General features: G+C 37.1%; 1 protein-coding gene across 1 annotated transcript in view; it reads left to right on the plus strand.

The window, feature by feature from the left end:
* Positions 1-237: 237 nt before the first annotated feature.
* Positions 238-13086, plus strand: part of KLHL1 (kelch like family member 1) — a 223231-nt gene continuing 210382 nt past the window's right edge. The window contains exon 1 of the mRNA XM_004577433.2: positions 238-731. Coding sequence (XP_004577490.2) covers positions 238-731 — 494 coding nt within the window. The remainder of the gene's footprint in view (positions 732-13086) is intronic.

Below are 13086 nucleotides of genomic sequence, written 5' to 3' on the forward strand. Positions count from 1 at the left end.
CGGCAAGACTTGATAGAAGCTGATCCGTGCACCTTCGCAGTCCGCTCTTTAGGCTTCCGTCGCCTGTCTGGGAGTGCATCCCGCTTTGCCTCTTTGGCTTCCCGGGGTGTACAAGGTGCATCCCACCCCCTCTGCTTCCCACCACGCTCCCGGCCGGACTCTTCCATCCTCCCCAACCCGCTGGCCGCTCTACTCCCGCGCTCCAGCTGAAGTCCGTTTGCCTTCATTGTGTAAAGCATGTCAGGCTCTGGGCGAAAAGACTTCGATGTGAAGCACATCCTGCGACTCCGCTGGAAACTCTTCAGCCATCCCTCGCCATCCCAGAGCGGCCCCGCGGGGGGCAGTTGCCTGCCACAGGATGGCAGCGGTGGCTTTGAGCACTGGGGACCCAGCCAAAGCCGCCTGCTGAAAAGCCAAGAGAGGGGCAGCGTCGGCACTTTCTGGAAGAAGCCTTCCTCTTCTTCTTCTTCATCCTCTTCGTCCTCTTCCTCCTCTTCTTTCAATCCGCTGAATGGCACCCTGCTGCCAGTTGCCACGAGGCTGCAGCAAGGGGCTCCCGGACAGGGCACCCAGCAGCCAGGCAGGACACTCTTCTACGTGGAGTCCCTAGAAGAGGAGGTGGTACCAGACATGGACTTCCCTGGACCACACGAAAAAGGGCTGGTCCTTCAAGAGCTCAAAGTGGAGCCGGTCAACTCGAATCAGGCAACAGGTGAAGCGTGTGGACACAGGTACAGTAAGTCTCCATGGCACATTCAAGGATCTCTTAATTTACATTTCTTTCTTTCTACTTGCTTTTGTAGTTACTAAATTGGAGACATATCAGGTTGAAAATGTAGGTTAAGAGACACCAAGTTTGGATTATAGAAGTTGTAATCCCATTAAAAGTTTGCCCATTTATTTCTATTGGCTCATAGATATTACCATTTACTTTGGAAGTTTTCAAAGTTCTGAAGACCAGTTGAACATACTAGCACTTGGACAAATGTTTGAGATGGAGTAGTTTTCCTGTGTCTCAGACCATTGAGTTCTTTCATCACCTTCTATCATCGCATTAAGTAATCATTCATAATCTCATGTGAAGTGAAATTGGTTTCAAAGCCCGTCAGAATGAATGACATTCACTGGTCTAGTAAAATCACTTAGCCTATTACCCAGTAACCTGGTGGTTTGAATCTGTGTTCCAGGAGTAATTGGGTGCATAAATAAGGCCACTGCTGAGCAACGTTATTGTATTTCATCCCCCCCCCCATCCCCAAACAACACTTAAAAAAAACTCAACTTCATTTTTGTTTGTACTCACTTTTGCCCTGTTTGTAGTCTTACCATTAAACTGTTGCTGAGTCCCCTTGCATTTAGCTCTCATGGTTTGTTGACTTGGTGTTGGGAATTCTGTATCCTTGGTAAACAAGTCAATGTTTATTTCTACTTTATTGTTAATATACTTTTGGCAGAGATTTCAGCTGTTGCAAAGGGTTACAAAAAAAAATCCTTCACAGAAATGAAACTATTTCTGAGTTGTACATGTTTAGGCCATTGACATATTATACACACTACAACTTTACTAATTTTGACATATAATGGGAATAAGAAAAGATTTGCATTCAGATTTATATGATATCAGAATACATTATTGGAAAAGAATTACAGAGTGGAAAATCATGATAAATATGTAATAAAATTTAATTACCTCTCAATAACAGAAACAGAAATAACTTTTCTAACTTGAGGCCAACTGAATAAGATTCTTAGAAAGCTGACAGTCACAAAAGTTGCAGAAGGCATATATTATATAAATGGCATGTGTGGTTTTGTTGATTACTGTGAAATTAGATATGAAATTATTCTTACAGTTGTTCACTTATATGCATTATACAAATCTTAACTTGAAATTTAAAAAGCTTGGACATGTGTTCTAATGTTATATTGTGTTTAATATAATATTGACATTATTAAGGGAGAAAGGCTTAATTTGTAGTTTTCTGGTATACCAAAGCTTTCCCAATAAACAAGAAACTTAAGTATAATGTTCATTTCTTACTCAGTTAAGTAAGATATTTTACCTTATATGTACCAAATTATAGCTTGGGCTATCATGAATGTCATGAAATTATTGGGTTTATGCATTCAGTATCTACCTACAATTTTAAATTTTTTAACAACAAAATATGTCATTTTAAAATTTTCTTTGAGTAGATATACAGTGCTCTGAGAGGAGAGATTATTCACACATGTTTGACAATTCACCCTGTACATGTAAAAGGAACAAATTATTTTAAATATATGGTAACTGCTGACTTACTTGAACTGGTATCTACCAGAATTAGAACACATAAGTGTATATGTGAATATATATGTGTATAAATACATATTTATACAAGTTTAAAGTCTATAAAACAACTTGAAGAATTTTAAAGTATCAAAACTGTTTCATATTCTTAAAAAATTTTCATAACACAAATGCATTTTTGAAGTACATGTGGCTTATTGCCATCAATAGCTTTTGAAGACTTTATGCACATTAGTTCAAAAGCAGTAATGATGTTCTACTACCTTAATGGTCTGTAATAAATTAAAAATGTGAAACTGACCACTAAAAACTCAGATTAGAAAAAAGGTTACATCAGATATAACTTCAAGTCTTTTATTGTTGAATGTACCTATCGTATTCACAAAGAGTTGTGGCAGGAAATTTGAAAACATTCCAAGTTCAAAATCATCTTTACTGCTGGATTCAGGATGTATAAGTAGATTTTGGATTTTTAAACTATTGAAAAAGTGTTTTAATTGTGCTTGAAAATTCTTCATATTAATTAACTGTTTGAGTTGAATTTCAATTTTTGACCAGAAACTTCAGTTAGTAATTATAGCATATACTTCTTCAACTTTCATACAGTATTGGTTCTGTACTCATGATTGAAAACCACACTAATCAACTTAGTAATTTATCTTTATCATGATTATGGATAATATTTTTGACAGATATGTTATTAAATTACCAAATTATGATGCACATTTAATGTTTTTCATTTGGTTTTATCAATTGTGACTTCTGTGCTGAGTTGATATTTACATTTAAACAAGAATCCTCTCCTTCTCTGGCATTCTGTGTATTCATGTATAATCTTCTGTTTACTCATTTGATTTTATACCACTTGGTTTAGACAAATATATCAGTTGATAAAGGAAATATAGAGGAAACTTTCTACAATCTTAGTATTCTAGAAAAGTCAAATCATCATGGACTTGAACTAAAAAGATAGCAGAATAGCAGCAGAAAAGCAATGAACTCCCAAAGCTCAGTCTTTACCTTATGCTAGTCTACTACATTAACTACTACCCTATCTCACCTTAAACAGTTTCCAAAACCTTGCCATCCCAATCATCCTATCATTAAAAATATTGACATTTACAATTGTAAATTCTTTATCTGTGATATCAAACACTGCTTTTGCACTTCCCTGTTTAAACTTAGGTTAAAATATTGCATGATCTCATGGATATTCAGAGCTCTAAATTTGTGTTGTGGATAATTTTGTCCAAGATTTTTTAAGTAGTTAACTAAGAAACCACGAATATCATTTCATTCTTGCACTTTATAGTGATGTAAGTGAGATGTGCTATGTTAGACTCTAGAAGAGTGCAGTAGTTGATTTCAGAGTTTTAGTTATCACTCTTAAAGTGATTTGTAACTCTAAGTGTAAACCTCTCCAATCTCTGGTCTGATGCATTTAGCTATTTGACTATTCTGGTCGATGTCACAGAGAATATTTAAGTACTGTACAAAATTGGCAGTCATTAGCAATAATATTATCAAAGTTATAATCTCACTTCTGTTTCGTCTTCTCTTTCATCAAGAATAGCTCTCTGTGTAATAAATTGTGTAAGCAATAAAATCAGCATTATATTTTTCAGCCTTCTCTGCACATTAGTTTCAATATTCTACCAATTCTGTCTCTTGGTAAACTTCTTGTATTTCTCCTCACCTACATTTCTTCATCTCCAGTGTCACCTTAATCTAGTTTAGTATCTTCCTTCTACTGGAGTTCTGTATCTGCCATCTGCATCACCTTTATCTTTGCCTCATAGCCCAATAGGAAGTCAATGTAAATTATAAAAGAACACAGTGAGCCATTTTTGCACAGTCTTTTCTCTTCATTTTTGCTTCTTTAAGGAACATCTACCACTACTTGATCAAAATCCTATCCTTGTCTTGGGCCTCTCCACCCTGTAGAATCGTTCCCTTTTGTCTTGTACCTAAGCCCTTCAATCATCAAATTTCTCTTTGCCTTCCACCTTTCTGACCCAATATCCTTCACCAGATCCTCCACAAAAGGCTGAACAACTTTATTCTTCTGTAGCATCTCTCCTCAATTGACACTTTCCCTGAGTTAATTTATGTATGTCAGTAATTTCTCTTAGCTGAAAGTTTCTGTACATTTCTCAGAGAAGTATTCTGTAAGCACCCTCCCCCTGTAACATTCATAGCTTGGATTTTATGTTCTTAATATAAGTGAGATCTATGTTTCATTCATTTTTTTGAAGGTTTATTTTCATTTGAAAGGCAGATTTCATTTGAAAGGGAAGAAAAGATGGAAAACACTTCTAACCATCTATCAAGTTTCTGTGTTAGCTTTATTGTTATTCTTCAACTGCAATTTCCACGTACAGAAGACTCTGGCATTTGATTTCATCATGATCATAGACCATGTGGCTACTCATTCTTGAATGAATAAATATATGTCAATAATTCTGAGTGGCATTGATTAAGACCTTACTTTTTCTTCAGATAGCACATTGAATATTTATATTCTGTAGGTTAAAATTTGTAACATCTTATCATCTTAATATAACTATGTATGCTATCACCAGTATAATGACATAAATTTTAAAACTGAGATATAGTAATTTGTTTAGGACCATAAGTATGTATGTCATTCAGCTGGACTTTTTTTTTTTTTTTTAGATTTATTTAATTGGAAAGTCAGATATATACAGAGGAAGAGAGACAGAGAGAAAGATCTTCCATCTGCTGATTCACTCACCAAGTGGCCACAATCCGGAGCAGTGTCGATCTGAAGCCAGGAGCCCAGAGCTTCCTCTGGGTCTCCCACGTGGATGCAGGATCCCAAGCTTTTGGCCTGTCCTCCACTGCTTTCTCAGAACACAAGCCGGATGGGAAGTGAAGCCACCGAGAATAGAAGCAGCACCCATATGGGATCCCAGTTCATGCAAGACGGGGCTTTAGCTGCTAGTCTATAGTGCCAGGCCCTTAGCTGGACTCCTTAAAATCTTGATATCTGACTCATCATACCAAATTCCATGATATTTTGCTCATTTTTTTCTTTTATTTTTTGCACCCCTCTTTTTTCACTTAAACAAGCACATATGTTTCAGATCAGCTGAGCTGTGGCCACTGCAGCCATTTAGTAATAGAACCACAGGTTGGAATACCTTCTGTCTAAACCTCTCTTTCTCTCAGCTGTTTAAAAGTAAAATAAATACATACTTTATTTTTTTTAAAGCGTACAGAGTAAAAGAATAGAAGGCTCTATGGAAGAATAGGTTATGGAAGAAGAATTTTCTCATTCGCTTTGATTAGAATTATATCTTTGAATGTTTTAATGGACCATTAAAAATGGTCATTGTGGGCAGTAGCCCAGTGGCTAAAGTCTTTGCCTTGCACTGGGATCCCATATGGTCCCTGGTTCTACTCCCAGCAACCCTGCTTCCCATCAAGTTCTCTGCTTATGGCCTGGGAAAACAGTTGAGGACAGCCCGAAGCCATGGAACCCTATACTGGCATGGGAGTCCCAGAAGAGGCTTCTGACTCCTTGCTTCGGATTGGCTCAGCTCCAGCTGTTGATTCACTCAGCGAGTGAATCATTGGACAGGAAATCTTCCTCTCGGTCTCTCCTCCTATCTGTATATTTGACTTGCTAATAAGAACAGAATAAATCTTTTTAAAAAATGGCCATTATGTGAACTTACTTGATAAGGTTCAGTGAAAAAGGACTTCTTAGCCTATTCACAAGCACTTGTTTGCTGCATTATGATCTTTTGGTACATTTTACGTTGTCATTCATCAATAATATTCAGAAATAACCTAGAAAATGAAACAAAATAACTTTAGAAAAAAAAGTTAGCCTCATGAAATAAAAATCTGCTTCCAAAGGTCAGACACATTGACATAGAAATGTCACTGAAAGAGACTGTACACCATTAAAATCTCATAGAGGTTAGAGGGGCCTGAACCCTGCCCTTAGAATGTGAAAAAAACCAGCAGAAATGTTGAAAATAAGTCACTGTCTCATCAGGGAGATTCTTCTTGAAGTGTGGTTTAATGGAACACAAGGATGAAATTATTACTTCTCTCTTCTACCCTCAATTTCAGAGTGTTAAAAAAAATTATAGTGAGCTGATTTTATTTAAGTTTATATTTTTGTTTGCCATTTTATCCTGAGCTTGAGGTTTAGGTAATCTACTATTATAAAAACCGGAACGAACAAATGTGACATGTCTTTGGAGAAAACTTCCTTTGCTTGAGGATAGATTTACCAGTATTACATAATGTTCAAATCAGAAGCCCACATTTTTTAGACGTTTGATCCTCTGGGCAAGTTGCTTCAGGCAAATTAAGAATATTGTATGGGAAAAAGAAAAAGAAATGGGATCACCAGGCTAGATTTTCAGGCACTCTGTTCTTCAGAGCTATCTTGGAGAAAGATGTGGATGTAGTATAATAATATACAGAAATAATATTACCTTATTACAAAGATGTTAATGTAAGGACCATGTTCAGTTTTTTAATTTATAAATTGAATGAATATATTGTTAGCTGCTCTAACTACTATTTTTAGTTATTTAGAAAAATAAAATTTTCTCCATATTTAACAGAAAATATTAGTGTTAAGGCAATATAGGATATGATAGCAGTCAGATATTTGTTTGTTTTTTCCAAAGCTCAAAAGGTAAGTATAGGCCAGCAGACAATATCCTTTTTAACAACTATATGTTAAGGCAAGTCAGTGTTTTTCAAGAGATCTTGTGAATTTACATATATAGTGTGTGTGTGTGTGTGTGTGTGTGTATAAAATACTACCATCTCAATATATTTTTTGTAAAGATTTATTTATTTTTATTACAAAGTCAGATATACAGAGAGGAAAGACAGAGAGAAGATCTTCCATGCATTGATTCACTCTCAAGTGACTGCAATGGCCGGTGCTGCGCCAATCTGAAACTGGGAACCAAGAACCCCTTCCGGATCTCCCACACGGGTGCAGGGTCCCAAAGCTTTGAGCCATCCTTGACTGCTTTCCCAGGCCACAAGCAGGAGCAGGATGGAAAGTGGTGCTGCTGGGATTAGAACCGGCCCCTATATGGGATCCTGGTGCGTTCGAGGCAAGGACTTTAACCTCTAGGTCATGCTGCAGGCCCCATCTCAATATTTTTATATAAGGTTTCTGATAATGAGGAATCCAAAACTTTAGCAATTATCATTACATCACACTATTGACTGCATTTTATCACCCAAAATAGCTTTAGGTATTTTTGGTGGTCATTGTGAAAAAGTCATGCCTTTGGCTTAGATCAGGAGATAATAAAATTTTCTCTCTATTTAAGAAAGTTTCATTCAATATTTTGACAAAATTATATATGTCTATACAGTTGTATATACCGAAATATATATATGCACACATACATGCATACATACATATAATCTTGAAAAATCCTGTAATCCAAGTGTGGGTAAAATTCCTGTTGCATAAATAGGTCTGATGCTGAATCAAATATAATTGTAACTATCTTCCTAACAACTTTCTAAAGTTTCATAAAGGATCCAAGGTGTCATCCATTGATTAGCATTTGTAATTCAGAACCTGGTACTGAAATGTTCAAGTCTTTTACTGCCTTGCTCTTGGCAGTGGATGACACGTCTGAGAAAGCTAAATAGCTTTACACTAAATGGCTCTGCACAGGAAGCTCCGAAGGCCTTACCATGTAAACACAAGGAAGTTTTGACTTTCATCTGCACTGCCAACCCTACAGGAGCAGATGGGGAGCAGGAATCCTGCCCAGAGTACCTGCATGGCATGGAAGAGGGCGTGCACCTCCCCTCCACTGCAACCTCTTTGTGCTTTAATACATAACTTGAAATCAGTGCTCTGTTTTTTGTTTTTTTTTTTTTTTTTTTTTTATTTCCCACAATGAGTTCGATTTGTTACCTATCCGTTTGTGGAAACTAAATATGTACATTTTTCCCTAAACCACTTTGGAACATCCTGTGACTTTCAGGTAGATTCATTAGATAAATTTTTTTTTCAAATGTAAAATGTAAAATTACATTTGAATACATTCTTACAGAATGCAACTCAACATTTTTTTTCTGAATGCATTTCCCCCCAAATTGTTACATGCATTTGAAATCTTAATTGAAGTTGATAACTAATTTGTGTGTTTTCTTACAACTGTGGTTTCTCACACTATTTTGTTTATTCCATTCATTGTTCTCCAAGTATGATAAGTATTTTATTCATCAATGAGATCCAGAAAAACTTGAATTTTTATCATGTCATAAACTGGAATTGGGAAACCTCTGTAAATTAGTAATTAGCATTATCTCTATAAAGTCTGTGAGATTTACCTTACTCTTTTTATTTTAAAGATTTTTTTTTATTGAAAAGGCAGATTTACAGAAAAAAGGACAGATCTTCCATCCACTGGTTCACTCCCCAAGTAACCACAAGCTCAGCCTATCCAAAGCCAGCAGCCAGGAGTCACTTCTGGATCTCCCAAGCAGGTGCAGGGTCCCAAGACTTTGGGCTATCCTCTACTGCTTTGCCAGGGCATAAGCAGGGAGATGGATGGGAAGTGGTGCAGCTGGCTTATGGACGTGGTCCCCTATGGGATCTATGTGCATGCAAGGCAAGGATTTAGCCACTCCCCTTCCTCCTCCCATCCCTTCTCCTCCTTCCCCTCCCCTCCCCTCCCCTTAATAAACACAGGACTGCAATTATGGCAAACATATTAAGTTGCTGCCTGCAACACTGGCACCCCACTACTTTGTGTCCTAGCTGCTCCAATTCTGACCTAGCTCCCTGTTAAAATACCTCAGAAAGGAAGGGAAAATGTCTTAAGTGTTTGGGCCCCTGACATTCATGTTGGAGACCTGGAGCTTCAGGTTCCAGGATTTGCACTGACTTAGCACCAACAGTTGCATCCATTTGAGAAGTGAGCTAAATAATTGAAGATCTCTTTTCCTTGTTCCCTTGCCTCATCTCTGCTTAATCTGTCTTTCAGATAAGTATTTATATTTAAAAGATGTTGATATTATTGTACAAAGTTAGAAATCCATGCATATAAGGTATATTCAAAATATTCATGTAAACACATTTTGGAAAAACTACACATGGATACTACTAAGTGGAGCTACGCTCTTAAATCTGGCTGTTGTGGCAACTTAGGTAGGAAAACTAGCAGATGGAAGTTCAAGACCTTTACCTTGTTTCTCGTTCTCTCTTTCTCTTTCTTCCTCCCTCTCTCTCTCTCTTCCACTCTCTCTTCCCCTACCTCTCTCTGCCTCTCCCCTCCCCGTTTTCTGTTACTTTGATTTCAGTAAAGGAAAAAAAAATGTGCTTGCTTTAAAGAACACATGCAAAAAGACAGGAATTGCAGAATTTCTAAGGTCTTTTATCCTTGTCTCCAAGATAGATGATGGTGTGTTTCTAACTATCATTTACTCTCATAATAGCAGCATAAATTTGGTTTCTTTTTTTCCTACAAAGAGTCTGGATTAAGGTTTGCTTTAGAAGTCCTAGATTGTTTAGTGAGTCAGTTGTCCTCTGTTGTTTGATATCATTTTATTTCATGGAACTTTTTTTTGGTTATTGATTCTTTTCATGATCGTGTGTTAATTTACTAGTATACAAAGAAGCTTCTTTTTTGTAGGTTAAAATATAGTGTAGGTGTATAAAGATATTGCTGGACATTTTTAATATTATTGTATTAAAGATTTATTTATTTTTATTAGAAAGTGAGATTTTACAGAGAGAAGGAGAGACAGAAAGCAAGATCCTTCATCTGCTGATTCACTACCCAAGTGGCCACAATGAACAAAGCTGAGCTGATACAAAACCAGGAGCCAGAATCTTCTTCCTGGTCTCCCATGCGGGTGGATGGTTTCAAGGCTTTGGGCCATTCTCTACTGCTTTCCCAGGCAACAAGCATGGAGCAAGATGGGAAGTGAAGGAGTTAGGATACAAACCAATGCCTAGATAACAACATTTATTCTATAAATGAAAGTATGCTAGCAAGTATTTTGGACTTTTTTATAACATGTTATTAATTATTGGCAGCTAAATGTTTAGAAAGAAGGATGCTACACTCAAAAATCATAATTGCACATTTCCTTAAACTTGTATTTATGGAAATTTTCAAGATATCAGAGCTTAATTCATTTATATTTAGTGTTGAACTGTGAATTTCACATAAGAATCTTGAACATTTGGTAATAGGAATCTGAAACACTCAAAATACCAAATCAAAGATTCCATTACTTAAAAATTCTAGGTGTTCATATCATGGCATTGCCCCCTATGAATTCAATGTTCTATTATTATTACTTTCAAGAATTCAGTGTTTTAATATTTCAATAGAGGGTTTTATAGAAATTATTACTTAAAATTTATTGACCCGTATAATACATGCTTGTTAGGAACAGAGTATAAAGAAATCTTAGTACACCACAAGAATATAGTTTTTAATAACATCCAGCATTCATAATAATTAAAGAAAAACAATCAATGAACAAAGACAGATATAGTGTCTATTACATACCAAGCAATATGCTGTCCAGTGTAAGAAACAAATATATAATAAAAACATAATATAAAGATGATATAGATGTGTATGTCACAAATTTATAGGCAGAAATTCATTGAGCAATTTAGGGAGAATCATGTGTATTATATACAGGAAAAATAGAACTACTGGTATCTTCATACTGGAAAAAATATTCAATATAAACAGAAGATAGATCATGCTGGGTTTGGGGTTAGGGTTCAGGTATAGTGGATTAAACTTCTGCCTATAAGCTGGCATCCTTATCAGAGTGATCTTTAACTGCCAACTCTACATCTCTTGATCCAACTGCCTACCAATGTGCCTGAGAAATCTACAGAATATTATTCCAGTGTTTGGGTGTCACGCATGGGGGACTCAGATGGAGATCTAGGCTCCTGGATTCAGCCTGGCCCCTCCTAGGTTGTTGATGGAAGAGCTCTCTCTGTCTCCCTCTCTCTCTCTCCCTCACTCTCTTCAAGTATATATCTCTATCTCTATCTCTATCTATATCTTAAAAATTATATATGTCTAGGCTATCACAGTAGCCTAGTGGGTAAAGTTCTTTCCTTGCATGTATCAGGATTCCATAGGGGCGCTAGTTCATATACTGGCTGCCCCACTTCCCTTACAACTTCCTGCATATAGCCGAGAAAGTCAAGGCACATGGGAGACCTGAAAGAATATCCTGGTCCCTGTCTTTGGATAGACTCGGCTCCGGACATTGCAGCCACATGGGAAGGGAGATGATGGATGAAAGATCTTTCTGTCTCTCCTTCTCTGTAAATCTGAATTTCCAATAATAAATAAATAAATATTTTTAAATTACATCTATTATCCTAAAATTGGTATGTTAAGTAATGTATCATATACATTTTAAGATAAAGAATTTTGGGTATTATAAGGTTGTAAGGAAGCTTCAGGTATAAAGGTATGAAGTAGCATTTAAAATAATGTTGTAGAAAACTTTAAAATTCGTCAGAATGAATATTTTAAGATTTATTATTTTTTATTGGAAAGGCAGGTCAGACTTACAGAGAGAAGAGACAAAGAGAAAGCTCCATTTGCTGGTTCACTCCCCAAACGTTTCCATGGCAAGTACTGAGCCAATCTGAAGCCAGGAGACAGGAAGCAGGATCCAGGAGCCTCTTCCAGGTTTCCCATGCAAGTACAGGTTTCCAAAGTTTGGGGCCATCCTGTGGTAGTTTTCCAGGACATAAACGTGGAGTTAGTTGGAAAGTGGAGTAGCTGGGACATGTTCTGGTACCAGTATGGGATTCAGCACTTGCAAAATGAGGATTTAGCCATTAAGCCATTGGACCAGGCTCATTCAATATTAATTTTTTTTAAAAAAGATTTATTTTATTTTTATTACAAAGTCAGATATACTGAGAGGAGGAGAGACAGAGAGGAAGTGGAGCTGCCGGGATTAGAACCAGCGGCCATATGGGATCAAGGCGAGGACCTTAGCCACTAGGCCACACTGCCGAACCCTCAATATTAATTTTTAAAGAATAAGAAATTAATATGTAGATTGTTTGAATCATTAATACATTTAGGAATATGTTTATAAAGCATGCTTATTTGGGGGACACGGCACCATGGCCTAGCGGCCTCGCCTTGCACATGCTGTTTCTAATCCCAACAGCCCTGCTTCCCATCCGGCTCCCTGCTTGTGATCTGGGGAAAGCAGTTGAGGATGGCCCAAAGCCTTAGGATCCTGCACCCATGTGGGAGACCTGGAAGAAGTTCTTGGCTCCTGGCTTTGGATTAGCTCAGCTCTGGTAGTTGCAGTCACTTGGGGAGTGAATCAATGGACATAAGATCTTGCTCTCTGTCTCTCTTCCTTTCTGTATATATGACTGCAATAAAAATAAATTAATCTTTTAAAAAGAAAAGAATTGTGCTCCTGGACCAGCAGGATTTCTTTTTCATTTTTATTTCATTTCTTTTAAAGTCACAGTTACAGAAAGGAGAGAAGAGATAGAAAGTGAGATCTTTTATCCAGTGGCTTGCTCCCTATAGTGCTATAATGATGGGAGCTGGGCAGGTCAAAGTCAGGAACCAGGAGCTATCGTAGTTATGCCACATGGATGGCAGGGTTCCTGAGATCTAGGTCATCCTCTGCTGCACTTCCAGGCATATCAGCAGTGACCGGGATCAGAAGTGGAACAGCTAGTAATTAATGAATAAATTTAATTAAAAAAAAAAAAGAAGTGGAACAGCTAGGGCTTGAACTGTTAC

Source organism: Ochotona princeps, chromosome 12 (assembly GCF_030435755.1).
Source record: "Ochotona princeps isolate mOchPri1 chromosome 12, mOchPri1.hap1, whole genome shotgun sequence".
Classification (NCBI taxonomy): Eukaryota; Metazoa; Chordata; class Mammalia; order Lagomorpha; family Ochotonidae; genus Ochotona; species Ochotona princeps.